The following is a 27,548-nucleotide window of genomic DNA, read 5'->3' as shown; positions in this document are numbered from 1 at the left end:
AGAAATTATGGCGCACTTTTTCACAATAATATTCACAATAGTATTTTTCACAAGTATTGTAACATTATCAAGGGTTATGATACTATTCAACTTATGGCTTGGGAATCACTAGGGCTTCAGGGAAGTAGAGGCCTTCTCCGTCATTTTAGTTGTTTCTTTTATCTTCTCCAGCTCAATGTCAGTTGAGTTGTTTTTATGAAGGGCTGGGATAGATAACTAGAGACCTTCCCTACGCCAAAGGCAGAAGTATAGGAAGGCACTTAGGCCTCTTTTCCCTTCTCCTCTTTTCCCTGCTCTACTTTTTCTAAGTACAAGATCCTTTACCCTAGCACAACAACCACTTAAAATCAAATGCATGTAGCAGCCATGCATGGCAGAGGCAGGGAGAACAGAGAAGAGAGGAAGAGAGAAGTTCTTTTCAGCTCTTCCTTTCCCCTACTAGGGCAGAAAGGCAACGTGCAACCGGGGAGTAGAGCAAGCGCAGAGGCAAAGTATTGCTCAATACTTTAAATTAAATTAATGCTAAGATTGCTACTCAATCCTCAATGCTACTAGATTGCCCATATATACATAATATGGAACTGAGCTAAACGTATCTACATTCAAAGGCATCAAACACTCATCACTTAAGATGAATCCTTTAGAGTGTCACAGGATTCCTTGAATTTTTTTAAGCCAAGCAACTTGCCAATTACAGAAATAGAGTTGTGATTATAACTGACCATGTACCTCACTTGAGAAATACTGTGCAAGTCAAAAACTTAACCGTGAGACAAGCAATTTCATAGATGGCTGTTACTGTAAAGAGCATTTGTTCCTATAGTGACTTTTTCAACATCAGAAATCTACGCTTCAAAAAATAGCACTTGATAGAAACTTGTATCAGCTTCTCTATTTCAATGTAAACATTTTACTTTGCTGTCTCCCTTATCGGTTTTAAATTATCCTAAGCACAAATGAAAAATGCTAGCTGAAAAAGCATACAAGAAAGTACAGTCTGAGCTCAATTTGTCTCATTTCACAGTTGAGGTTGCAACACTGAAAGCTTCCAACTGTGCATAGCCTTAAGCAGTAAGTCATTGTTTGCCTCAGTCACACTACAAAACAAGTCTGAAGTAATAGTTCTTAACTCCTTAACTATCTATTCAATGAGGAAATACACTGGCAAATGGAATTACCTATAAATGCAGTGACTTCGTCAAACTTGTTTAGATCATGTTGATCCCAGTATCACTGGAAATAATTATTTCTTTTGTTAAACTCTGAAATTTTAGGACAGAGGAAAGCATACATTTTGTACATAAAATCTACAGTGCTGTTTATCTCAACTTTCAATACTGGTCCCAAACCATCAGACCTACTCATTCACATTCAGAAAGAGTATTTCTGTACTTAATTAAACACTGATTTGCTTTAAGCCAAGATTCTAGTTTTACAAAGTCCTAAAGGACTTTAAAAGCTCTTTTCTAGTATTAAACTGAAACCGACTTATAACGTTCTCCTTGTGGACAAATCTCTTATTTTGAATAAGCATATGAAGTGTCAAAAAGGTTTAAAAAAGTGATATGGTACACTGTAGAAGTAGCACACAGTAGAACTAGTACAAAGAGTCCTTGAAAATAAGATACAGCTTGAACTATGCTGTGATGTAAGTTTGAATGTAACAGTAAGAACAAGATTCCTATTATCTTTTGCTGTAAAGGAAGCATGTTTGTGGTTAGGCTGTATCATGCAACTTGCTTTTAGGCAACTTAAGCAGTGATTATTAAAATTATGCTTTTGTTTACTAAAATCCAACTGAAAATTGGAAAATATTTAGTTTTCAAGTAAGAATTCAGTTTCTTCATGGAAGCTGGAATATAGTGAGCTTTAATCAGCTGTCTTAACATGACCTATATCCTGAAGAGGATGAAAAAAATATAAGCACATAATAGGGTATATTAGGCTTTAAATAAAAAGTGGTTAATCAGTCTTCAGTTATAGTTCATTGAGACCAATTTCCCCCACTTCTTTTCATAATTGGAGAAAAAAAGTTTCTTCACTCACAAAAATAATCACTCTTGTATACTACCAATAGTTTTCCAAGTGGCTTTACCACATTCCACAGCGATAAAGTATACACAAAAAATAAGATATACTTAACCTGTTTGTATGTGTACTGTTGACATGGTATTTTGTCAGTCAGAAACAGGGTACTGAGCTAGACAACTGTTAGTGTTGAAAAATTATAATTAATGTAAACTGCATAACAAACACTAAACACCAGCATCTCCTTTTCATATAAATCCTCTTCTCTATTAAAGGTAACTTGAATTACCAACTTTGATTACTTTGCCTGACATCCTACTAGGAAAAAAAAAATCAGTATACAGGCACTATACTCTAAATGGCATTTCTAGAGGTCTAGTGGTTTTCTTACGGAAACCGCTTTCCAAATCAAGGTCCACATTTCAGCAAAGCATTTGACTGTACCTAAGCAGTACTGCCAGAAGAAATGGCTACTAGCACACCACACACCATTTGCATAACAGAAATTTCTATTTGTTCATATTCTCTTCCCGTTGTACCTCAATGCTTTTTGATCTTCTGGGAAATACCATGGAAAAATGCATGAGAACACTGCAAATATATATATGCGGATATGTATATCTCCTGTAAATGTACTATTACAGAACATTCAGTATCTAGAATAATAAATTTGGTGTTTAAAATCTACAATCTCTTTATAGTGATTACTGATATTGTTATTACCTTTGCATCAAGCTCTTAAAACCTGTATGCAAATACTAAGAGATGACTTTTCTGTGTATACTTACACAAATGCTACCTATTTTAGAAATGTTAAGAGACCGTTAAAGAAAAAAGCGTTAAAAAGAAACCAGGTAGAAGCAAACAGATCTTCTAACTCAAAAATTTAACTTTCTTAGACTCCTTCAACAAGGTGGTAAGAGGAAACGTCATCACAACAGAAGAAATACTCTCATTTTGTGTCTACTTTTGCCATGCCTACAAAAAGGCAGAATAAAAGGCTTCTGCACCAGGTTCTCCTATACTCCTCATGCCTCAAAATTAGAAAACAGAGCACTGTTTATTTTCCCACCCTCACAACACCCTCATACTGCATAATATAATCACACACCACCCTCTCCCACACTGGGACCCTGCTACTCCACCTTCAACTTGCTACTATGGACACCTTTCCACAAAAATCAGGACCCTACGGTATTTTCTCCTCTACTCACTAACTTCCATGCTCCAATATTTTGACCTGCAAAGCAAAGGCCCCAGTTGGGTTAGGTTTTTATTAATGCAGAAGGTCAAGAAGCTAAGAGCACAGTTGAAAGCAGCAATAAATTATAACCAATCAACTGCTCAGGTAAGTGTCTACGCACAGGCAAATACAATTAATCTAGTGGTAAAGGCTAAGAGGGAGACACCCATCTTAAAACTCACTGAAGTGTCTCATCACATGTAGTGTTAGGAGCTGCTGCTGCATAACAGTTATGAGGTTCACAAACAGGGAACAATTCCTATCTAAGTGTTCAGTTTAAATGTTAAGATTATAAAATAACAAATAATAAGTTAGTTTAGTATGTTTTATGTATTGTTTATTTATGTACATATACAATAAATTATAAATAATGTATACCATTAATATTGTTATTAGAAGCATTAAAAGATTTCTAATGAAAAACGCTGTATTTAGATAATAATTACTCTACATTTTCTTCCTCTATAGTTTACCTTCTTTTCCTTGACATTGCACTGAAATCAACACCCTCTCTCTAATAGTAAACATATACTACTCTGGGAATAGATCCACCTATTCAATATAATGGATTTCTATATCAGATTTAGGGGGTTATATTAACCCTTAGCTGGGGGAAAATAAAAAAAAAAAAGCAAAGAGCAAGCAACAAGACAAAGCTGCATCAGCCATTTATAAGTGCAATATAAAAAAAAAACTCACTAACTAAATTAAGTTATACAAAGTAACTAAAAATTTTCCTTACTTCGTCTTTTCAGAATCACCAGATTTGTTCTTTGGCCTTCCTTTGTTTTGGTGACTTTGGCCTGCAACGGGAAAAAAATATTTCAAACAAAATGACAATCACCTAAAAAATGAAAAAAAATGCACACACAACTTATTTTGCTGTATAAGTTATAGATCTGAAATGTTTACAATATTCAGAACTAGCACAGCCAAGAAATTTTTCAGACACATCCCTGAGTGTTATGATGCGAATTTGATATTATTTGTATTAAATAGTATATAATTTTATTAATCCTGTAAAGGGAAAATGATGTTTCAAATAAACAAAAGAATCTTAAGACTCTGTAAGATATGATCTGACTCTCTTATATCATAACAGTTATTGAGTTGGAATCCAAACCAAACAAACCAGGTACGTTTTACAAACCCACTTCTGCTATTTAACTATGAGATAACCAGAATTTTTAAATGTAATAATAGATCACTGTGGGTGCTAAATGTCTTCATTTGTGTTTGACCACAGAAATTTTACAGAAAGTCTGCTACTTCAAAAATACATTGCTAAAGGAGTCAAGTACAAGCCACATTAACCTTAGAAAGCCAAACACGTGAGTCAGATCAATGTAAACATTCCTGATTACAACACAGAAATGTTTGGCTGCATGGAAACAAACACTGGGCTACAACAAGAATGAATCTATCCTAATAACTGATTCACTTGTAACTCTGAAATGATATCAAAGACAACGCAAAACTCTAATATACTTTATAATTTCTGATATCTTATGTTATCTTGGTCACTCTGCTCTACAAACTAAGTAAACAAGTCAGTAGGAATGAGGAACAAAATAGATGTTTTAATACTTTATTGGAATTGGTCAAAACCAGGAAGCAACTCAGCTGTTTTCTCTGGAACATAATGAGAAAATTCTTAACTAGAACATAAGATTAGGTACATGAATGTGCATAAGAATGCTCTTAATGAAGTCATGAAGCATTTAAATTTCAAGAATTTTAAGTTCGAGTTTTTTACAAGACTGAGTCAACAGCAACAGTGACAAAATCCACTTATTAAGAGAGCTTCCTTCTGGTAACCAAACAATTACAGAAACAGGGCAAAAATAGTATGTCTGGTCTGGTAAAGAACCGACAAGCAACTGACATTCAGTTACAGAACTGCTGAGCATCACATGTTGCAAGAGTTCCTTATTACATACATTAATGTTGAAGAGGGCAGAGGGGGGCAGATTTTTTTGCTAGTTAAACCTAGTTCTTTTTACAGTTCATATAAGAATGCCTTTTTCTGCCTCAGCTACTTGTTCCAAGATAAGATAGTTCCAGCCATACTCTTTTAGAAACGGCTTAGGAAAGGACTGTAGCGTCCAAGCACTGGACACCATCGTACAGACAACATACATTCCAGCACCTGGAGTTAAGCTGGTAGAGGACTGGAATCCAAATACAAGGTACAGCTACCAAACAAATCAAATGTAATAAACTACTGAATGCTGCTTAAGTTCAATTACCGTAATACTGAATTTGGAAAAAAAAAATTAATTTCACATATAAATTTCAGCAATTATCTACGCTTTAAAATGTTTATTTATGCTACTCAGAAAAATATTCTATATATCTATATTTTAGTGTATATATATATATTTAAAACACTGAAAGACACTGATCAGAGAAAAACAAGAATTATCCATTTGACTAATCTCACTCAAGAGAACAGAATGTCTTTCATACTCATATCTCAAGTTAAATCATATACATAGGCACCCTCACGCCTTGTGCCTCAATTAATTTTTCATTAAAAGCTACTTAATGACAAAATATAAATTAATCAGAACAAAATACAAATGTCAGAAAGACTGATCACGTTCAGAATTATTTTATGAAGCATTAATTGAAAGTGACATGGGAGTCTGAACAGGTGTCTGCCGGAATAGTTCATATGCATTCAAAATTCCAAAGTAACACTAATAATCATTATAAAGTCCTCATATTAAAGATATTTAAATGATGGAAAACAGTATTTTTGAAGGCCAGACAACATTTCAATCATATCATCATTTTACCACTTAGAGATTATATTCCCTTTTCTTCATTAAATATTTTTCCCCTCCTTAAGGAACTGAAATATTCAAAGCAAAATCTTAATGAAGATAAACCAATACAAATCTTTCCTTGCACTATCAAATGAAAGAATTAATCAGCCCTATTATTTCACTTAATGAATCTAACATTAAAAGCCATTCAAAAAAAATGATTCCAGAAATTTTTCCTACAGAAACTACTACTCCCATATACCATTCAACTCAAAAGTATTTTTTAAATCTGAAAGTATTATCTTTTTAAATGAAAGTAATGAGCAAATCTTGATGAATTATCATTAAAACACTTCAGCTAAAGTATTAATTCAACAGCAAAGAATTCACTTACCCCACAAACATTTTAAAATACTAGTAGAAGTAGCATTGCTTTTGCTAGAGATTTCCATTAGAAGCAAACAAAGATATTTAACAGAAATATACACATATTCAGAAAAATAGTACATGCAAGCAAAAGCTATAACGAAAAAGGACAGTAATGTTAAGATAAGATACAGGGGCATAAAGTTGCTTTACATTAGCTCTCCTGCAAGCCACAAGCCTTTTTTATGTGAACAAAGGATAAGAAAAAGAAAGCTGTTCATCCCCACCCACACTAAACTTGTATCAGCTAGTCATTCAGAGCATAACTCCTCCTTTCACATCAAAGCCAAATCAAATATTTTTTTCTACAACAGTACTGACATAATGAGTATTGGGGGGAGGAGGAGGAGGAAGGAAGAATAGAAAAAGAAATGGAATCAGCAGGTTTTTTTTTTTTTCCCCAACACAACATTTCACAGTCCTATGATCTTTTCAGCCTAGACGAATTTTCAGTTCTCTACCTGCATTGCCTTTCATTATCCCTCTTCCCTCCTTAACCTCTCTAAAACCAATTATCCTTCTTGCTCAGGAACAAGTGAATTCAGACATTTTCATAGTCACTTGATTCAAACTTGTTCAAATTCCCTATGGCACCATGCCTCTCATATTTTGCTCTGTTACACCATTTAAATATAGTTCCTAAAACTGATTTTTCTTCCTGAACTTGACTTCCCCTTTCCAAAACCCTTCCCTAATTTATGCTTTCTGAATTAACACTTTACAGTTGTGTTTTTTGTTTTTTGTTTTAAATAATCCTACCACGTAAAGTAAACGCAAATTTGTTGAAAAGATGTTTCTTTTGCAGCCTTTCTGCATTTTCCACTTCACAAAAAATGATTTAATTCTTCAAGATGTTTGCGTATAATATCCAAAGTCTACAGAAGCAAGACCACTTCTTCCTACTGCTCATTTCTAAATATTATTTCATAACATATCTTCATTGGCTTCCTAAAATCAAATTTTGAGTCCACATTTTGGCATCTGTTCAGATAAATATATAACTATGTGAAGTCCAAAGCATGGTGTAAGTGAGCACTTCAAACTTCTGCCTGGTCAGGAGTAGAAGGACTCATTGCCTTGATGGTCACAGCTTTAGAATACAGCATGGACAATTTGTGAATATCAGGGAAATCTCTTACACATTTTCAGTTAAAGTATGTTTACCGGGTGATAAAAAAAAGAGTTCAGGAAGAGAATTCACTTTGAAGCTGAGAGCTGTTTGTGCTTAAAATGAACACACATCACAAGAAGGTAACTCCAGATCTGCAGTAAATTTGAAGGGTGGGACGTCTTTCTACAAAAGTGTTTTTTTCCTTAAAAAAAAAAAAAAGAACGATACCAGCTTACATCTCTTTAACTTCGTAGCAAAAGATCCTCTGTGAAATAGCTTGTAGCATCCTTCCTCTGTAACTGCAGGAAGATTTTCTTAATGATATATACAGAGCTTTTAGTAACCTTAAAGTAATTACGGATATTGAAACTACCCACACACCTCTCTTAATTTTAGATCTGTTTAGATCCAAAATATACCTTAAAATGAGAAAAGCATTTCTAGCCTGTGACTAAGCATTCCACTTTTTAGTTTCACTTTCAATTCTGAATTCATCCGTATGAATTAGACTGAAACTCCAAAAGAACTGAAGGAAATAAGGCACAGAAATATAGGCGAGAAGTAGTAATTTAGTAAGTCCACCTAACAAGAAAAAAGTGAAACATGATTACTTAACATTGTAAAAATAACAGTAGATACACTTCTGCTTATTAATAACGGCAACAGCAAGGGAAGAACTGACTCAGACTAGAAAACAATAAAACAAACTCACTTGGTGGAAACTCCAGAGACCACTCTTTGCTTTCTGTTCTTGGGATGTTGGTGACCTAATGACAAATACATTAATTTGGTTTTACACATACAACAAAAAACAGAAGTAGGTATTACTCCAGTTTCATAGTCACCTTCATAAACAGACTATCTTAATCTAAAAACTGATTTGCCCATTTCAGTACTATGTGGGAATTACAACCAAATTGCAAATTACAATTTAAACAAAGAAATCACAACAATAATACCATACGCTATGTCGCCAATTAAAGTAATTTCATTAATCAAAGTATATTTGTACATTTTTTTCAATTTCACAGCAACTTATATTATCTAAAAATACTATCACTTTTTGCAGTAACATTCAACTTAAGGAAAGATAAATTTACAGACCTACATTATGCCAATTTGCATGTGTAAAAGTAGATTGAAGTTTTCATAAGATAGCAAAAAAATCTTCAAGCACTTCTTGTAAGTTCCGTAACTCACTCTTTTTCAACAAATTACTCTAACGTATCTTTCCTTCCCTTTGCCCTTGTACCTTAGTTTCACTTTTCCCGCTACTGAGTCACCTTTCTTCATTGCCCTGCCCTTCTGTGAAACCTGAAAAGGCTATTTTGAAATGTACATGCTAAGTTTGCTTTGAACCTGCTAGTAGATTCATATTATTTATCATCTTGCTTTCATATAATACATAGTTTATAATGCACTTTATATGCTAAGTTATAGGAAAAAATATAGATTAGCTTAAAAAAATGGTAAACAATCAGAAAGGAGTACAAAAGTTTATTTTCAATTAATAACTAGTGTGAAGGAGAATAAGTATTTGTAGGCAAACTGGAAGTTGTGATGTTAAATTTTGAATTCATGCTGTCACAGCATGACTGTCACAGTCTGCATGTATCTAGCAAATCAAGCCACCTGGGAAAATTTATGGACCAGAATGATTAACAGTCTCTTCATAATAATAGACACGAGATAAGTACTATGACACCAACAGCTGGGAGATTCCACTGACATCCATTAGTGAAATCCCCTGGAAACAACATGATAAGCCGTGACAAAATCCCCAAAGATTCCACTTTTTTTTTTTTTAATATAATATAATATATATATTTATTTATATACCGGTTTTGGCTTTGAGTTACTTGCTTTCATAGCAGTTCATATGGTACTATCTTTTGGATTTGTGACCAAGACAGTGTTGATAACAATAATGAAATAATAATATTGAAAATAATGCTTTAGTTTTTGCTAAGCAATGCTTACACAGTGTCGAGGCCTCTTCTGTTTTTCACCCTGCCCAGCCAGCCAGCAGACCAAAGGTACAAAAGAAGCTGGGAGGGGACACAGCCAGGAGAGGTGACCCAAACTGGCCAGTGACGTATTCCATACCATATGATGTCGTATTCAGCAATAAGAGCCGTGTAAACAGAGGAGGAAGAGAGGTGACGTTCATAGGTATGGTGTTTGTCTTTTCATGTTAACAGTTACGCATAATGAAGCCCTGCTTTCCTGGAAATGGTATGTATCTGCCTATTGAGTAGGAACAGTGAACAAATTCTGCATATTGGTTTGCTTCCATGCACAGCTTTTGTTTTGCCTATTAAACTCCCACCAGATTTCTTGCTTTTAGCCATCTGATTCTCTTCCCCATCCCACTGAGGGGAGAGAGCAAGCAGCTGTGTGGTGCTTAGCTTCCTACTAGGGTTTGATCCACAACATCATAGTAAGTCTTTGCACTTTAAACAATTAAAAAAAAAAAACACTCTAAAAGGCAGAGTTAGAGACTTTTGTTGGTGGATTTGTTTGGCCGTACTTCACTAATGTGTAACCTTAGTTTAGTTATTTTTTAGGAACAAAACTCAACCATGAACAGAGAACAAAATTTAAGTTTCACTTTATCGTTTAAACCTTCCTCACCATAGTTAATAAAAATAATATAGTAGAACATTAACAGTTTTAAACAGTTGTTTTTTTTAATATTAAGAATTAATCCAAAGAATTACAAAATGATACTAAAATAATACAAGTCCATTTTGCATTTTAACAGTATACTATGCTTGTTTTAAATACACAAGCCAAACATATAATTGAGGACCATAAAATCCTAGTTTTAATTATTATTTAAGAGTACTATTCAACCAAGACTTTTTCCACAGAAAAGAAATCTGTTAGCAGAGTAACAAAACAATGGTCTGTAACCATGTAAATACTTAGCATTGCAAGATCAGTGCAGAACATTCCTTAACAGCAAAAACCCTGTATATGAATTAACTTTGGCTAAAGCATCTTCCATGGAATTCCATTATACTAGTACACATTAACTAAATCCTCTCCTAAAGCCAAAGGGAAGTCCACATCTGAACGCACACTAACAGGCAGGACTGGTCAATTAATTAAGTCAGACATGTCTTCAGTCTCTCTTTTAATTAACCTGGAGAAGCCCTCTCTCTTCCTTGTGAAATGCAACGTCCATCTTTTCATTTGAGCAACCACTTCTTACCTTCTTTCAAATCCAAAGTTCTAAACATAATTTTATATCAAAGGAAAAGTGCACTTGCCTGAGAAAGTACACAATTATTAAAGCATAATTGCTGCAAAGTTTCAGCCACAGCATTTAAATGACTGTAGTAGGTTTACATGGCAAGGTTTTGGTAGTGGGGGACCATAGCGGTGGCTTCTGCAAGAAGAATCCAGAAGCTGCCCCATTATTAGATAAGGGCCTGGGGCCCCACTGCTGGCCAGAGCAGGCCAGTAAGTGATGTTTGTGCCTCTGTGAGAGCATATTTAAGAGAGGAAAAAAAAACTGCGGGGAAACAGTAGCTGGGAGAGAGAGAGAGGACTGAGAAACAGCCTTGCAGACACCAAGGTCAGTGCAGAAGGAGCAGGTGGATGTGGCCTGGAGGAGGCTGCGGCCCATGGAGAGCCCCCGCAGGAGCAGGCCCCGGGCCGGAGCTGCAGCCCGTGGAGAGGAGCCCACGCAGGAGCAGGGGGTCTGGGGGGAGCTGCCGCCCGCCCGTGGGGGACCCGTGCTGGAGCAGTTTGCTCCTGGGGGATGGACCCTGTGGTACGGAGCCGTGTGGGAGCAGTGCTTGAAGAGCTGCTGCCTGTGGGCAGCCCCCGCAGGCTCAGTTCGGGAAGGACGGCATCCCGTGGGAGGGACCCCGCGTGGAGCAGGGGCAGAGTGACCGTGAGGGAGCGGCGGAGATGAAGCATCAGGGACTGACCCCAGCCACCATTGCCCATTCCCCTGTGTCACTCAGAGGGAGAAGGTGGAAGAGGGTGGATGGGGGGAAGGTGTTTTTGGTTGCTTTCCTTTGTTTCTCACTTCTCTAGCTTGTTAGTAATAAGCAATAAATTTTACTATCTCCCTACTCTGACTCCGTTTCGCCTATGACAGTAACTGTTGACAGTAACTGTTGAGTGATCTCCCTGTCCATATCTCAAACCTTGAGCCCTTTTCATTGTATTTCCTCTCCCTTTGAGGAGGGGGAGTGAGAGAGCAGCTGTGGTGGAGCTTGGCTGCCCACCCGAGTAAAACCACCACAACGACACATTCCAGGATGGAGAAAATTAACATACTGCTAGTCTTGTAATTAGCATCTGTAGCATAACTTACTGTGGTATCATGTTTTTGATGGCAGTGGTGATCTTTAGGATCAGACTGTGTTCTCTTTCTGTCTTTTTCTATTTCTTTTTGTTCTTGAGAAATGATTAAATGAGATTCTGAAGAATTGCAGTCTCTGAAAAGTAAAAAGAGAAAACGCTAGTTCTTCCAACGTTGATATCTTGATATTTAAGATGTCCCATATATGCACTAAAAAAACAAGTACAAGAAGCCTAACCCTCATAGAAATTTTAACAGCATAACCGTACTTAAAGGATTTGATCTAACATCCTTTTTTATGCCTTTCAAACTGCATATTATTAGGCTAAGCAAAATCTCTAACAAAAAAATAATACAAGAAAAAAAAAACACAATTTCCTATGGATAGATAGCACATCACTACAAGTAGACCAATAAACACCAAAACAGTCTTTCAGGAAAATGTTTCAATGAGTTAAGGCATATACTGCAACACAGATCAATCTGTGAATATGGAATCTCCTTACCCTCTTGCCTTACCCTCTCCAGGCAAAGCAAAAGCATAAAATAGATGTGAAAAAGACAAGTTCCTACTACTTAGGATATACTTTTTTTGTTTGTTTGTTTTTACCATTGCCAAAATTTATTTGGTAAGCATTCAGCTCCTCTTTGAATTAGAATTCAAATCATCTTAATGTCCTAGTGAACGTTATACAGCAAAGTTAACACAAAACAGTGGGTAAGATTGCACAGACATTTTCAAATGCCAGGTTCCTTCAACAGCATACATACTTCAAATAGGGTGGAAAATAAACGTGAACATTTAATTGTTTCCTCTTATTTCCAGCACAGCTAGAACATAAAATGCTGAAGGAGACTACTTGGAACTTGAAAACATTACAAAGACAGCTTATTTAGGTCCTAGAGGTCCTCTTTACTCCTAGACTGCATTCTGGCTGCAGTTCTGATCTTATTTCTTTCATTTTTATTGCTTATATTTTGTTATATATCAGGAAACATCAATGATATGTATTATGTAAATCTTATACTAGGCATTGCTAATAAAAAAATAGCAAATTTGGCAGTTGCTTACTTTTTCTCAAGAAGCAATTTCTTTGGTTTCTGCTTGTATTCTTTAGTACCTGTAGAAAATATTATAGGAAGGAAAAAAATAATTAGCTAGCTTCAAAGGAAAGTTACCAGTGAAGGAATGTGGCTATGTTCAAGGCAGATCTTCAAAAGTGAAAACGTTACCATTGATTTCTTCTAACGTCTTCTTTAATTTGTCATTTTGCTGAATAAGGTCCTTAAGTCCATCAAGAATATTCTTGCAGAGTTCCTGAGCTCTCTCATTAGCTTCCAAAGCCAGTTCATGCTCCCCCAGTAATGACAGTGCCTTACAGAAGTGGTAGTGACCCTACATGGATACCAGTTTAAGTGTTCATTCACTCAAATAAGAAAACAGTTTACATTCAAAACAGTTGTAGTACAGCGGACAATATAAAGTTTTCACATACCTCGAAGTTATCTATTTCTTCTGTGAATAACCAAAGTTTTTAACCACTCAGCACACTGAAACAGCTAGATACCGCTCATAATGAATTATCTTTCCCCTAGCTTTGGAGAAGATCAAATTTGCTTTTTCCTCTAATTACAACTAATAATTTGCAATCCTTTACTCTTCTTTAGTCCAAGAACGTCAGGAAATACATTCTGGTCATTAATTAGGCTTTTTATTATTTTACGGACTATATATATTCTTTTTCAAGTACTGTGACAACAAAGCTATGCACAATGATGTAATATGTTTTTTCATCTTTACACATGCAGAACATCATGTAAGCAAGTGTATCAAAATAACATTTTTAATATAAAAATACAAGCAAGCTATGTACATGTCTGAAGCTGAATTCCCAGATACTCCGCCCATTCTACTGTCATTAATGCTTAACTCAGATAATAACAATTCATACATACATGTGTTAAACCTGTAATTCAGACTGGGACCCTATGTTGGTTTACAGTACAAACAAAAAGATGATTTTGAATCGTATATGATTGAAACTAACCTTTGGCCAATTAGGCTTCAAAATAGTGGCCCTTTTTCCATCAGCAAGGGCTCTCCTTAAAGAGAAGGAAGAACAAAAAAGATTATTATTTATACTTCAGAAATCTACAGACTAGGGCTGCATTGTACAAGACACTATAAGAAAAATGTAAGATAAATAAAACAGTTCATTCGCCGTATAAAGGTATGGTCTGACAACACTTCTTAGCTGAAACTTACCTGGTTAAAATGTTGCAGTCTCAACCATTTCACACATCAAGTATTTATTCCCTCCCTCTACCTCCTAGGACTTCCAGCATTTCTGTATATGAAGCTATCCCTTATAAATGGGCTCTGACAAGATACTTTTTTAAAAAGCAAAGACTTTATAAGAAGGCTGAATAACAAACCAAAATACGCTGAGAGAAATCATATTAGGGAGTTGTTACGTAATCATCACAGCTACAGATCCGAGAGCACAAGTATTAACTACTGAGCACAGTAACCTGCAAAACTGTCAACTGAAGCCAAAAGATCATGCCTGACTTTTTATACATAATGTATCATGGAACAAACAAAGTAATTTTGATCAGGTCAGAGCAGAAGCGGTCCATTACTACTGCAGTAGGAGAGCACAGAGCAGCAGAGTGACAGCCTTTGCTGATACAAACTCTGCCCAAATGGGGCAGTTATCGAATTGATATACCTTTGGGTTATATGATTTGCTTCTTTACAGAACTATGGCTATGTGTCAGATAAGCAGGATGCAGTAGATTATAACAAAGAGGGGTAACATGGATAACTTCCGATGAAGAAGCTCTAGACAGTATGTACTTTTACAAATAATTCACTCCTTTGGTAACTGGGTCATACGGACTCAGGGAGGTCATGTTGCAGATATTTTCTAACTAGAGAGGCCCACAAAAAACAGTAAGGAGCTATTTTATTTCCACACAGGGAAAAAAACATGCAGAAAAAAAAAAGAAAAAAAACCTTGTTTATCAGGCAAGTATTTGTAAGTTGCCTAGTCAGTAACACTGGGGTTTTTTTGCAACTAATATAGCAAGGAAGCTTGTACAGAATAATCTAAAGGAGGAAAACATTCTGTGGTAATGAAAGCTGGATTCCAAAGAAAAGCCTGAAATAGCAAACAGAGATAGACAGCCTATATAAGAAGACCTAAGCAAGGCCGTGAGCTGAAGATCCTGACCACATCCACAGCAAACAGGCAAGTGCTTCCACAAGAAATTGGACAGATAAATTAGCTGGAGTGAAGAGGCATAGTTGAGAATAACCAAGGTAAAAGATGATTGATACTGAGAAGTAGGGCTACTTTAGATGAAGCAGAAACAAAGCTAGTAGTGGCTGTGAATGCTTCATGGAAAGCTACAGCAGGAATTAAAAAGGACGTCTCTGAAGTGAAATGCTGAAGTAGTAATTGCAAAGACCTGCAACACGTTGAAAATAATAAAGAAACAGCTAACAAGTAGAATGGGAGAAGTTGGACCATATTCATATCACAAAGGAAACAAGTAAGGAAAAGAAACTTGAGTAAAAGACAGTGGCGTACAGAACATCAAGATACTAGGAGATGATGAAAGCCTGGTATAGCGCTATGAAAAGTTGCCCCTGAGCACTGTCAAAAAAAAAAAACAAAAAAAAACAACCATCATGACATGAGGCTAGAGACAAAGCCAAGCTGCAGTAAAAGGTTCATACACATAAGCTGAGTGAAGGCTCATAAACATGATTTTTAGCTTAACAAGTGGCTTAAGGAAAAGTAACTCCCAGAAACACACTAATCTCTTCTTCAAAAGGTTTACTTCTTCAAAAAGTTTAATAAAATCACAATACTCACTGGTACTGAGGGTTTTTTCCCCCAGTTGTATAGCCTCCCTCCCACCCCTTCAAATTTTAAATGCCATGACATACTGCCAGTAGATACAGCTAATATTACTCATTTCTCTTAATATCAATTTCCTGAGGTAGTAACATCACATTTACTACAAATGTTAGTTTTTTAAATACTTCTTTCCTAAGTATACTGCCAAGCTGTAGTAAAGGAGATCACAAACATTACAGATTATAAACAAGGATTTACTCACTTGTACTGTCTTGTGAGAATTAAACAAAGAGCTCGGTTTCCATACAGAAGATGGTTTGCAGGACTGAAAAAAAAAAAAGAATATACATATATATTAAAAAGTTAGTAATGCATATTACTTCTGGAAATCTCAAGAAAAAAATAGTAAGTTCACACAATAATTGTCTGCAAATGCTCTAGCACAAACACTATAAACAATTATATACAAGCTTCCCTCAATAGTCCCAGTGATTTACAAGTCATTAAGCTTATTAGTTTTAATTAGGTAGTAATTTATAAGATTTGGGTCCAGCAATTTCCAACCAATTCAAATTACTTTCTACCTTGACTGTCACATACATCCCATTTTGTTTTGTTCTACAAATGCTAACTTCCAATTAAACCAAAAATTTCATGAACACTTCCGGATCTCTGGTTCTACAGCTGTTTCATAACCCTCTGTCTGACTGGGCAGACCAAGCAGTAGTTCTAAAGAACTAAAAACACTGCCCCTGAAGTACCTAGTGGAGAGCAAGAGGAGGGAACCTGTATATGTACTCCAACAACCACTTGAAACGAAGCCAAAAAGGATGCAGCTAGATAGGGAAGGAGTACGTTGATGACGCCAATGAAAGTCAGCTCAGACTGGCAGAAGGCAAAAGAAAAGAGTGCATACAGCAGCTGAAAAATTCCCTAGCTCCAACTAGGGAACATCAAGACTGAGCTAGCCTTCACTTTCCAACAGGGTCGTAAGGACAACGATCAATTTATGATAACTGTTAAAACAGCTCTGCTCAGCAGCCCCTTGAATCTGTGTGATTTCCTGTACTCTCTCACTGAATTCTGCTCTTCCCTCGATCTCATCAACTACAGTGAGCAAAGCCTTCTCAGCCTGCTCCATCATCTCAGACACAAACACTTGATTGAAGACAGCTTAGCCAACTTTTCAGGGAAGTTGAAATCAGTTTCAATTTGGGATTGAAATGTATCCTATTATGTGACATAAAATCTGAAGCAAGACATCACAAAAGTCATAATCTTCTCAAATGCATGACTATAAAGCTACAGACTTCAAAATAAAAAAAAAAGAAAAATTAGAACAATCAATTTTTTATGAAAGGTGGGATTTCTGTGAGTTCCACCATATTCCACAGATACTGCAGCTTTTAAAAGCAGCATTTGCTTGACTACAACACAAGTAGCAATGACACCAAACCAACATGCTGTCACTAGTTCACATTACATGTGAGCCATAGGAAGGGGACCAAAGCTCTACATGTACAGGAAACAAATTCTACTTTAAACTGACTCCTTGTCCCTTCACAAAAACCAGATAATTCTCCAAATCCCTTTAGCAAATGACTTTAGGAGAGAAACGAAACAAAATTTACAAAAGGAAATTAAGTCCATTGCATCTATATGCAAAGAGCAAACATTTTAAAAATATAATTTGTTCTTGTTCACTAGGTTCTGCAACACTTCTGAGATGGTAAATATTTGTAATGATTGGTCATGCTGTTCTGCTAGCTTGTTATTTCCTTTCAGATTTACTCTACTTACTATTAGCCATCTTAGATCGGCTTTAAGTCTAACAGAACCTCTGGAGAAAAAAAATACAACTAACCAAAAGAAATAAAACATAACAAAAAAAGCGCTACACAGCTTTTTTTTTTTTTCCTCTTTGCCTTTCCCACCCCCTCTTTTTTTAATTAGTTATCATTTGGCCTCTAGAGTAGCTCATACAATCTAGTTAGCCAGTTCAGTTCTTACCAAAACTCTATGGCTTTAGTATACGACATTATAGCACAATCAAAGTTTCCTTGGGAAAACTCCTCGTTTCCTTTCTGTTTCATAGATTCACTGTTCTGTGAAATCAATAAAAAAACAATTCAGAAACCACTTTATTTAAACTCAGTTGCAATGTGAAGTAAGGAAACATCTGGCAAGAGTCAGCTATTTTTTTATGCTTCCCAAAAAAAACCAAAATTTATGTATTCACTATTACCTGTAAACTAATGCTTTTAATTTGTTGTAATGTACTAAGATTTCAAGCATACGAGTAAAAGCATTGTGCAGACAAGAATACAATGTACACCAATTACAAAGTAGGACTAACTCAGAAGCTCCCTTGGTCTCCATAATACAGTTATTATCAAAAGCAAGTGCATGTCAAATAGCAAATTAGACTGAGCACAGCACAGCTCAACCAGTTCAATACTTGGTGCTTTTCAACATAGTTCCTGATTTCAGCAAGGAAGACACGCGACGTTTGGGACAGGACATGGATGAACACTGTCCAATGTACAGTGGCAACATAAATGACTACTGTTCTGCTTATTAGGTCTGGATCCCTCAGGAAAACTATTTTTTTCTAGACAATTACTCACTTGAGGTTTTGAAACCTGTATCTTTGATCATTTGGCCATTTTTATCATTTTCTAACCCTAAAAACAAAACAAAAAAAACCCAACAAATGATAATCACAAACGTTGACATATTCTCTTACCTTCCTACAGTTTTCACAGGTCACAGCTTTAAATTCTTCAACCAAATTACAATCTTCCAAGGCAACTTTTGTTATATAACGTTTGCCTGTAGACACAATTCAGAAGAATGCAATAGACAAAGAAATAATCAAAGACAAGTAGAGTTTATCTTCTGTTAATAATTGTGCTCTATTTTGTGTCTGGAAACAAAATTTGGCATACCAAATAAATAATAGAAACAAATTACGTGACAGAAGTGTTCAAAACAAAGGAACCATTTATTAGCGGGTAAGCCAAAAAAACTTGTCACAAGCAGTTAAAACCTTTATGCATTTGCTTTTTTTCAAGCAATCAAGTGAAATATGGCTTTACTTTAAAGAATTTGCATTTTTAAAAGCTGTTAAGATTTCTATTTTAAAGAATGTGTGCTTTGGTACTAGACTATAAAAAGATTCTTCTCCTTGCATGCTAGTTCGATTCCAACCACTCAGTTATTTACTGCAATGTGCACATGCAAAACGTAAGAGCAGAATACAAGCCATTCAACAGACATCAAAAACGGTGGACTTGGGAACCTGTTGTCATTTCAGCAGAAGTTCTCCTGCTAGTGTGAATAGCCTACAGCAACTCCCATGAGCTACGTAGGCTTATTTTTGATATATGACTGACTGACACCTCGATTAATATTTTGACAAAGCCCTCTGCCAAACATTTAACAATAAGACCCAATTCATATTTCAGACACATTTCACCCCTAAGTTAGAGGTTCACAGACTATGGGCGCACACACAGTTTTTTGTCCTTGTTGTCCATTATCAATTTTCTCAACAACTGTTCAGCAAGAACATATGCACTGTGAATATGACCCATACAAAGAAACTCAAGAAAGAATTGACTGTTTAAATAAACAGAAAACAACACTATTTTTCCAGTCATTCCCATGCTGATGAAAAGCATACAAATATTCCTATTTCATAACTATAACACAGGTAACTTTCCAACTGCTTGTTTCTTCAGAAGTGTTCATACTTACATTCTGCAAAGAAAATTTCAAGATAGATCCAACCAAAATCACCAAGTTTCTCCAACTTCTGCAGAATACCAACATCACCTGTATATCTGACCCAATCAAGTGCATCCCCAACATCAAAGACACCCTAGTTCAATTGAAGAAAAGGGAAAAAAAAGAAAGTAAAAACAAAACAGTAACTCTAAGTCAATACAAAGCAAAGTCCTAAAGAAAAAACAACCCACCACACAAACCACTAATTGAGTTGCAATAGTGGAAATACTCCACGTAAATGCAACAAACAGTACTATTATAGCACTTACATGATGCACTTGTTCCCAATTTGTTAGCTTTTCAAACAGGCAATAGCTCATAAATACAAATATCTAGGTAACCCAAACACAGCGTAATAAAACATCTGTCCTCATTCTGTGAATATACATTTTCACTAGGAGACAGGAATCATTCAAATTATCAAATTTGATTTACAAATATTTTTGATGACTGCAATGAAATTGCTTTAGTGTGAAGTGACAAGCCTGATTTAAGAAATAACATTCACCAGGCTGTTAGATATGCAGGCAGGGCTAAGATTTAATTCCATAAATCATAACTTTCCTTCCACTCAAAGTAAGTTTAACTGTTTGAGCTACAGAACTTTATTTGAAGGAAAGGGATTGAGTGAAGAATGCCTGTTGCCTAGGATACTCTCATATTACTTGAATCTGCAGATTTAAAAGAAATAATTTAAAAACCCACATGACTGAGAAAAATATCACTAAAAACGCAAAAAAACGGGTTATCCAGCAGCAACTTACAGTTGTACCTATTCTGCTTTTCCTATTACTACTATCAGTTTTGATATGGTCTTCAAAATTAAACGTCTTTTTCACTTTTGCAGTTAAACCACAGAGCACAGCCGAAACTAGGAAGTGGGGAATAAAAATGATAAATGTAGGGAAACTAAGAATGTTCTCTTAACAAGGACAGCTCTATCAAACATTGAATTTGACAGTGAACACAGATCAGCAGGTTCCCTTGCCTCACCCTTAGCCAGCCATTCACAATCTTTCAGACTGAATCAGTACCACTATTTGAGAATCTCTTGGAAGATTCTCAACCTGTCTCCAACGAACACCATTTTTAAAGGTTTGCATCATTTCAGCAATCAAGCACAGTCCCATTTGTAGCTCTGTAGACTCATCTTACAGCACCGCCATTGCTAGTATCAGGCCACAGGACTGCAATCTGTTGGGTTTACAACTTGTCCTGCACCTTGTCTTGGCCTCCTCAGAGCTCTTGACTTAACTTGATTGAAATGTAACAGCAATTTTTCTTTTGACTAGGTAGCTGTAATTAATTTGTTTTGTTTTTATCTGGTACAATAATAGTTTATAATATAGACAGTAGTAACAAGTAGTTACTTATAACTGCTATGACTAACATAATGATGCAGCACTGAGAAATGGAAGCCAAATATGACAGAACAAAGGCCTTGAGAATTGCAGACACGTAAAATAGTTTAGAGAAGTACAGGCATGGAATAGTAACAGATGGGTCAGAAGCTGACACTGAAGACTCAATGGCTATAAGCAACTGGCCAATGGTCATTATAAAAATCCAAAAAAAGAAAAAAAACTATGAAGCTGGACAAAATTGGGGTAAAAGCTTTTTAACATACATAAAACATAATATATAATAAAATCAGGTATTACTTGAACCTGCACACCAATGAAAACAACAAGCAAGGTATAAGAGTGTTTTACCAAACATAAAAAACCAAACCCAAGTGGATTCTAGACTTGGAAGAAGAATACAGCAACAGCACTCCTCACAGCAAAAGACACCTGATAGTGATGCCTATACCCGCTACCCCCCACACAAAGAACAGACTGAAGCCATTGGCTTTAGGATCCCAAGGAGCAGTAAAAGCTAAGCGTAACACCACAAAAAGGGTCAGAGACTAGGAAGTGTGTGTAACCCAGCTCCTAGTGAGTTTTTCCATTTAGAAATTTTTGGGTTTTTTTTGTTTCCTTTCTTCATCTGCAATAACTCATTCTGGAAGATTTCAGTTACACTGTCAATAATTTTTCTCCATACATATAACATGTGTTTGCCTTTCGCCCATAACAAGATTTTTAGTATAACACACTAACACCAGCACAGAAAGAGAGGACAAGCAAAATGCACCAGAGATAGGACATATGAACTACCTCCAGAATTCTCACCCATTTTGATCACACGCAGACAGTATTTATTTCACAGCTCCTGTCACACAGATTTTGTTTTGTGGCTCAGTTGAAATAACTGGCAACCCCAGTCCTGCATGCCTATACAAGCCAAAAGCTACAGACTATTTGTGTGTTTTAAAATTTTATATATATAAAAAAAAAAGTGTACAAATATACATTTACACACAAAAAAGCATTCCAATTAAAAGCAATTCGAGAAACTTACATTTTCTATCCTGCTGCCAATTCTCAGTATGCCCCCAATAAAAGGTGGAACGTTCTAGGAGAGAGACAAAAAAATCAAGTAAAAAATAAGTTAAGGCCTGTTTCTATCTGCTCAGGTTCAACTCAATAACATTTTATGTTCTGCTTGAAAGCAGTACCATTTGGACAGTGGCTCTGGTCCATTTCAAAGTTTCAGGAAATATTTTTGTATTCAGTAGCCAATTCCGTACCATTTTTGTTGAAAAATAAATAAATGCTGAAGTGGAAATAGAGAATGAATGGATGCTATGACACCTGCTTAGGAAAGTCAGCTGCTTTAGCCACTTCTACAGTTTTTTAAATACCAAAGATCCAGCTGATACAACCAATGAAAAAACATCCAAAACAACAGTACTTCCCCTCCTGAGATCTTCTGCTCCTCCAAATACATTTTGCTCTTACTATCTTTTACATGGGCAAGGAGATAAAGGCTGAGGAAGTAAGAAGAGGGAAGCACAGGTAAACAGGGGAATGGGAATACACACCAACCCTCTCAGATATACAGATCATATGGGAGACTACCACAGAAAGAAAAAGCAAAAAGAACCCATCACATGAAACAATGCAGAGTAACTGTAGAGACATCCTGAAGTATAAGAAGGTGAAAATAGAGCACTTGGACAGCCTGAAGGAGAAAGCAGCAGAAGGAGCATAAGGAAGTATGAATCCACAAATACAATACATGAATGCCTAATCATAGAAAGCCATATAACAGACAGAAAAACATAGCTTGGTGTTGAACGCAGAATTTCATTAAATCAATTTAAAAAAAAAAAAAAACTTAAATTTAAAAAACAACAACTTTATCTTCCCCTCAGCTGCCGAAAAACATTTGTTATACCACTCTCTTCTTTGCACAGTCACTGTTTTAAGTCAACAACAATATCAAATTTTAAATATCATTTGTTGAACATGGAAAAAATAACTGAGAAAAAAAATCTGCTTAAGTTATTCATCAGGGAAAGGTGCTGTTTTTCTCACTGATACGACTCTCTTAACAACGGTCGCAGTCAACCACATTATGGACTCTGCAAAACTTAAGGATTATCTGAACTATAATAAAGCCTGTGATGTGAAACTAACTTTATAGAAAGCTGTAACTATCAGACAATTCATTCACTCCAGTAAAAGGATATGTCTTATTTAAGATACAATCCCAAGCTGCCTAAGGTAAAGAACTAATTAACCTATTATATTTGAAAATAAACACAAACTTAAAACATAATACTTACAACAACTTTTTTAATCAAATCAACAAGGTCTTCCAAAACCTCTAAATCACAGAGTCTCTTCCAATTCCGGTCTAAAATCTGTGAACTGCTTCAAAACAAAACAAGTTGTTATTCAGAAAACTATCACCGTGTAACATGGTCTTACATACTAACAGTTATAGTGATTAGACATAAGCTAGAGCACGGTTACAGAATCTTCAGAGGAAAAAAAAAGGGGGATGGAAAGATTTTGGTACTTTTTAAATACAGGGCATCCATTTAAATGCTCAAATACATTCTGAGATTCCAAACTTCAGAAACACATTTTTAATATTTTCAACCATATGTTCGAGAACCATGCCTTCTGACCTTAACTAATTTAGGTTATTGTAAAACTATACCTGCAGACTGTTTTACCATTAGTGAGAGCATATGCTGATCTTTCAGAGATAACAAAAATAAATGCAAAAGCTGATGAATCACTGAGAACATGACTACTTACCTCCAATCAGCTACCAAAGAATTACTTTCACTTTTGAAGAGAAGAGGCCAAAAGATGCGTATTTTAATAACGTTGCAATATTCTCTTAATATGTCAACCGGCTGACTGCACCACACTTCACAGGGATCAACATCTTTAAGAAAATAGTTAGGAACTGGACTATACAATTCAGGCATTACAAGTAATCAAAGTCCAACTAAACATTCAAAACCACCAGCTATTTCCACAATTTTCCTCCATTTCCCTTGGAGGCTGTCTGTAAAAGGTGAAGTTCCTTATTAGACTATTGAGGTGGCATCAAGTACTTTCAGAGGAGTATTATCTGAGCATTTGAGTATATGCAAAAACTCATCTTACAGAGGTGGTGGCTACACCTGAGTTTCCTACATATTACAGGTTATCATTTCTATAGCGTATACAGCCTTTAATAACTTAGCCTGTTAAAAAGCCATCTGCTCTTCTGCAACTATCAAAAAATTAGAGACTGTAGGCAAAGAGCTTTGTAGTTATAAAGACCAATTTGAATGTGTCTTTAGACCTATACGGCTAAAATGTTGCTACAATTAAAACACAGGTAACAAACATAAACCTTAAATCTCCATCCTTATAACATTAACTGCCTGAACACATCAGTGCTATTGACTATTCACACTGTTCTCACAAATGCATAGTAGGAGTATTCTGCATGTTACATTAGCACAAAAAAAAAATTCTTCCAGTGGAAAAAAAGCGAACTAATAATTGAACGATTCAAGCACAGCACCGACAGCGCTTTAGAAAGTTATGTAATATTGGTTTAGTTTACATACCTGTTTTAGGTTTATGTGGAGAACGTTGTACAAATACTCCATGACCCTACAGATAAACATATTATTTCTTAACAATGCTTATCTTGCAAATATGTTACACCAACCATAAATGATTACTTAACAGTTTCTAAAAAGTAAACCAATATAAAATCTTTACATCAGAGGAAGGGAGGATCAGAAGTGATTTTTAAGTAGTCACCAATTCCTTTTCTCAAGGAAAAAAAAAATTGCACGTACTTTCGCTTTCAGATCATAGACACTGGGGACCAGTAAAAAAAAAAAGATGGTCCTCATAAACAAGCAGCGTGATCAAAAAGGAAACTAATCTATGGAGCGAAGCATTTGGTAACGAGGAGTCTACTTTCACATTGTATGTGCTTCAAGGGGATTTAATTTGCACCGGTTGAAGTCTAGTCCCATAGACAAAGCATCCATTTGTGGTTGATACATGTTACCTATACTCCTAAAAGCATCTTACAGATCAGCTTCACCTCCAGTGAACCTCACACTAGAGGGTTCCAATGAAGATGTAACATGGAAGATGTGGACACCTGGGATATTTGCTTCAAAAGCGTTCTGATCCAAACTTAAATATTACTGCAGACACATCAACTAAATTCATTACTAATGAACTAAAATTCAGTTAGCTATTATTAATTGTAATTACTTCGTAGTTAACTAAAATACTAACTCAGACAACATGGACCTAGTCAGGAGAATGATTTCCATGTCCCCACTTATTCTGAGTAGGAGCTTTTTATAAAATTTTAATAATGCTCATTATCATCTCACTATCCTCTGTGTCCAATCTGAGATGGCTGAATTCTCCCTGCTCCCATCTCACCACCACCCCCAATCCTATTTCACCAAGAATAAAATACTACTAGTGTTCACCATTCTCCCTCATTTCTGGAATTCTGCCAACTGTTTTCTGGGGGAAAAACAAGGAAACTTAAGGTCTGCAATATTTTGCACTATCAAATAACAAACCCCTTTGTATCAAATCTTTATAATCCACATTTATCATAGCCAAAAAGCAAACAGCAAAAAAATATTTTTACTAGAGTTACCTAACACAATAGTTTGGTTGCATTCCTATAAAATAAATCTCTATCTATATACCCATGACCTAAAAAACATACTCACAGATTAATAGTTCTGAATGGAAGCAAAGTTTTTTAATGGTTTAAACAATGTATTAAATCACCCTAGGACATTATTCTTCTAAAAAATAATCATTCAAAATCAAGTAATAGACAGCAAAATAATATTCAAGAATACCTAGGGAAACGCTTCATGGTAGCATACTGTAATTACAATACTTGAATGGGTTTAAAACATAGTGCTGCATACAAGCCTCTCAAGCTGAAGAAGAAATTACACTGTTCAGTTTTACAGATCTCTAAAAAGTCTATTATTTTAACATGCATTGTGTGTGTCATTTGATGCATACTATATGCATTGTGTTTACGTACAGCTGCGTTATCATTTCAAAGAAACACACAGCTATCCCTGAATGTGACTGGAGAAATGTATAGAAACAAACTAAATACCAAACGTGTCTTTCATAGTCCTTTATTCTTTCAGTGGCAGATTTCACGGAAATACTGGCATGCTGTGCAATGATGACTTAATAACTTGACCTAAGGCGATGATAAACAATCACATGATCTTGCCCCAAGCAGTACTCCTAAACAGCTATACACGTAAACCAAGGCTTACCCTTAAAAATAAGTTACTACAATGTGAACGAATTCAACAGACCACAACACTAACAGAGAGGAAAAACATTAACTAGTATTTCAAAATCAGTTCAACTTGAAAGATGACTAAGAAAGTCTCATTCACTCCACAGCATGGCTTTTGCTACAATATTAAAAAAAAAAAAACCACACCCCTCGATCACCCCCATCCCCAACACCCATACTTGACATATCAAGCTGAAGGTAGTATTCCCACTAAAGCAGATTTCAAAAACATGATTTTTAGCACTTGCACAGATAGATTCAAGGGTTTTCTTTCCACAGCACAACACCCACATCACTTTAAAAGATAACATGTCTAGTATCCTGTGCTAACACAACTGTTTAAATATTTTATTCTGTCCATAGCACAAAAAAAGTCTTTATTGATATAAACAACTTCCAGTGAGACTCACTACTCTGCTGGTAGCAGTCCCTAGTACAGATACAGCTTTACATATTATAAGAAAGTTACTCGACCTGTACTTTTTATTTCTGCCTAGAATAAAGTATCGTGTGCCAGCTAGCTTGTATTTGGCAGCAGCAACATTTAGGATAAATAACCCATAACTGAATTCTCCAAGCAGCAGAAAGATTAACTGTCACCGTGTTCATCCTCTAGGATTCTTTGAGCATAGCAAGAAGTGGAAAATAAGAGTCAAGGAATGCATTCTTGGAAATATTCAAGCAGAAGAATGCTACAGTTTACGCAATAAAAGCAACAACTAAATAAATAAGCAGAGGTCCTATGGGGCTCAAATGACTAGGGAAAAAAAAAACAACAGAAAAGATGAAAAATACAAAGAATGGGTGAATGCTACGCAGTTAGTTTGCTGTCTTGAACTTACAGGTACTGTTAGGAATAATTGTTCTGTGATTAAAGGAAGTCACACTGTAAGGTATGTCATCCCATATGCGGCCTGGATACACAGCCAAGAGCTTGGTCAAGTTCTGTCGATGCGACCTACGCACCACTGTCTGGCTTTACATGATTGTATACACGTCTGATAAAAGTCGCCTGACAGAGATATGCAGTCTCTGTGCCCTAACCAGATTTAGGGCTTTTGCAAGAGAGCAGCATACGGTGGTGTAAGATACCAGTTTCAACTCATCAAATTACGTATCAGACCTGGGATTAAATCCCACTGGAGCATCCCGCGTGTTTTCCATCCAGTCCCAAGCCTACTCACCAATTCACAGCACGATTTGTCACCAGCATAAAAAGCCAAGGCTGCAAACTCGGATTCGGATATCGGTTCACCCATGGCGCATGACCCTGAAAGAA

At 35.9% G+C, this 27,548-nt stretch overlaps 1 protein-coding gene across 7 annotated transcripts in view; it reads right to left on the bottom strand.

Annotated features, from left to right (window-relative positions):
• TTC3 (tetratricopeptide repeat domain 3) overlaps nucleotides 1-27,548 on the bottom strand; it is a 64,628-nt gene that overhangs the window by 36,451 nt on the left and 629 nt on the right. For 4 of the 7 annotated variants that reach the window (XM_080602734.1, XM_080602736.1, XM_080602737.1 and 1 more), the window contains exons 2-16: nucleotides 27,454-27,539; nucleotides 24,522-24,567; nucleotides 23,713-23,845; nucleotides 23,232-23,319; nucleotides 21,962-22,015; nucleotides 19,529-19,652; nucleotides 18,516-18,601; nucleotides 17,780-17,874; nucleotides 16,032-16,094; nucleotides 13,949-14,003; nucleotides 13,134-13,296; nucleotides 12,973-13,021; nucleotides 11,913-12,036; nucleotides 8,292-8,346; nucleotides 4,014-4,074 (exon numbers count right to left, since the gene is read on the bottom strand). In XM_080602734.1, coding sequence (XP_080458860.1) covers nucleotides 4,014-4,074; nucleotides 8,292-8,346; nucleotides 11,913-12,036; nucleotides 12,973-13,021; nucleotides 13,134-13,296; nucleotides 13,949-14,003; nucleotides 16,032-16,094; nucleotides 17,780-17,874; nucleotides 18,516-18,601; nucleotides 19,529-19,652; nucleotides 21,962-22,015; nucleotides 23,232-23,319; nucleotides 23,713-23,845; nucleotides 24,522-24,567; nucleotides 27,454-27,539 — 1,282 coding nt within the window. Of the gene's footprint in view, nucleotides 1-4,013; nucleotides 4,075-6,436; nucleotides 8,266-8,291; nucleotides 8,347-11,912; nucleotides 12,037-12,972; nucleotides 13,022-13,133; nucleotides 13,297-13,948; nucleotides 14,004-16,031; nucleotides 16,095-17,779; nucleotides 17,875-18,515; nucleotides 18,602-19,528; nucleotides 19,653-21,961; nucleotides 22,016-23,231; nucleotides 23,320-23,712; nucleotides 23,846-24,521; nucleotides 24,568-27,453; nucleotides 27,540-27,548 lie in introns of those variants that run through there. The other 3 variants (XM_080602735.1, XM_080602739.1, XM_080602740.1) reach the window with 2 other exon arrangements.

This window comes from Anser brachyrhynchus, assembly GCF_964034855.1.
Source record: "Anser brachyrhynchus genome assembly, chromosome: 1".
Lineage (NCBI taxonomy): Eukaryota > Metazoa > Chordata > Aves > Anseriformes > Anatidae > Anser > Anser brachyrhynchus.
The sequence above is the reverse complement of the archived record's forward strand: the minus strand, read 5'-3'. Positions and strand labels throughout refer to the sequence as shown.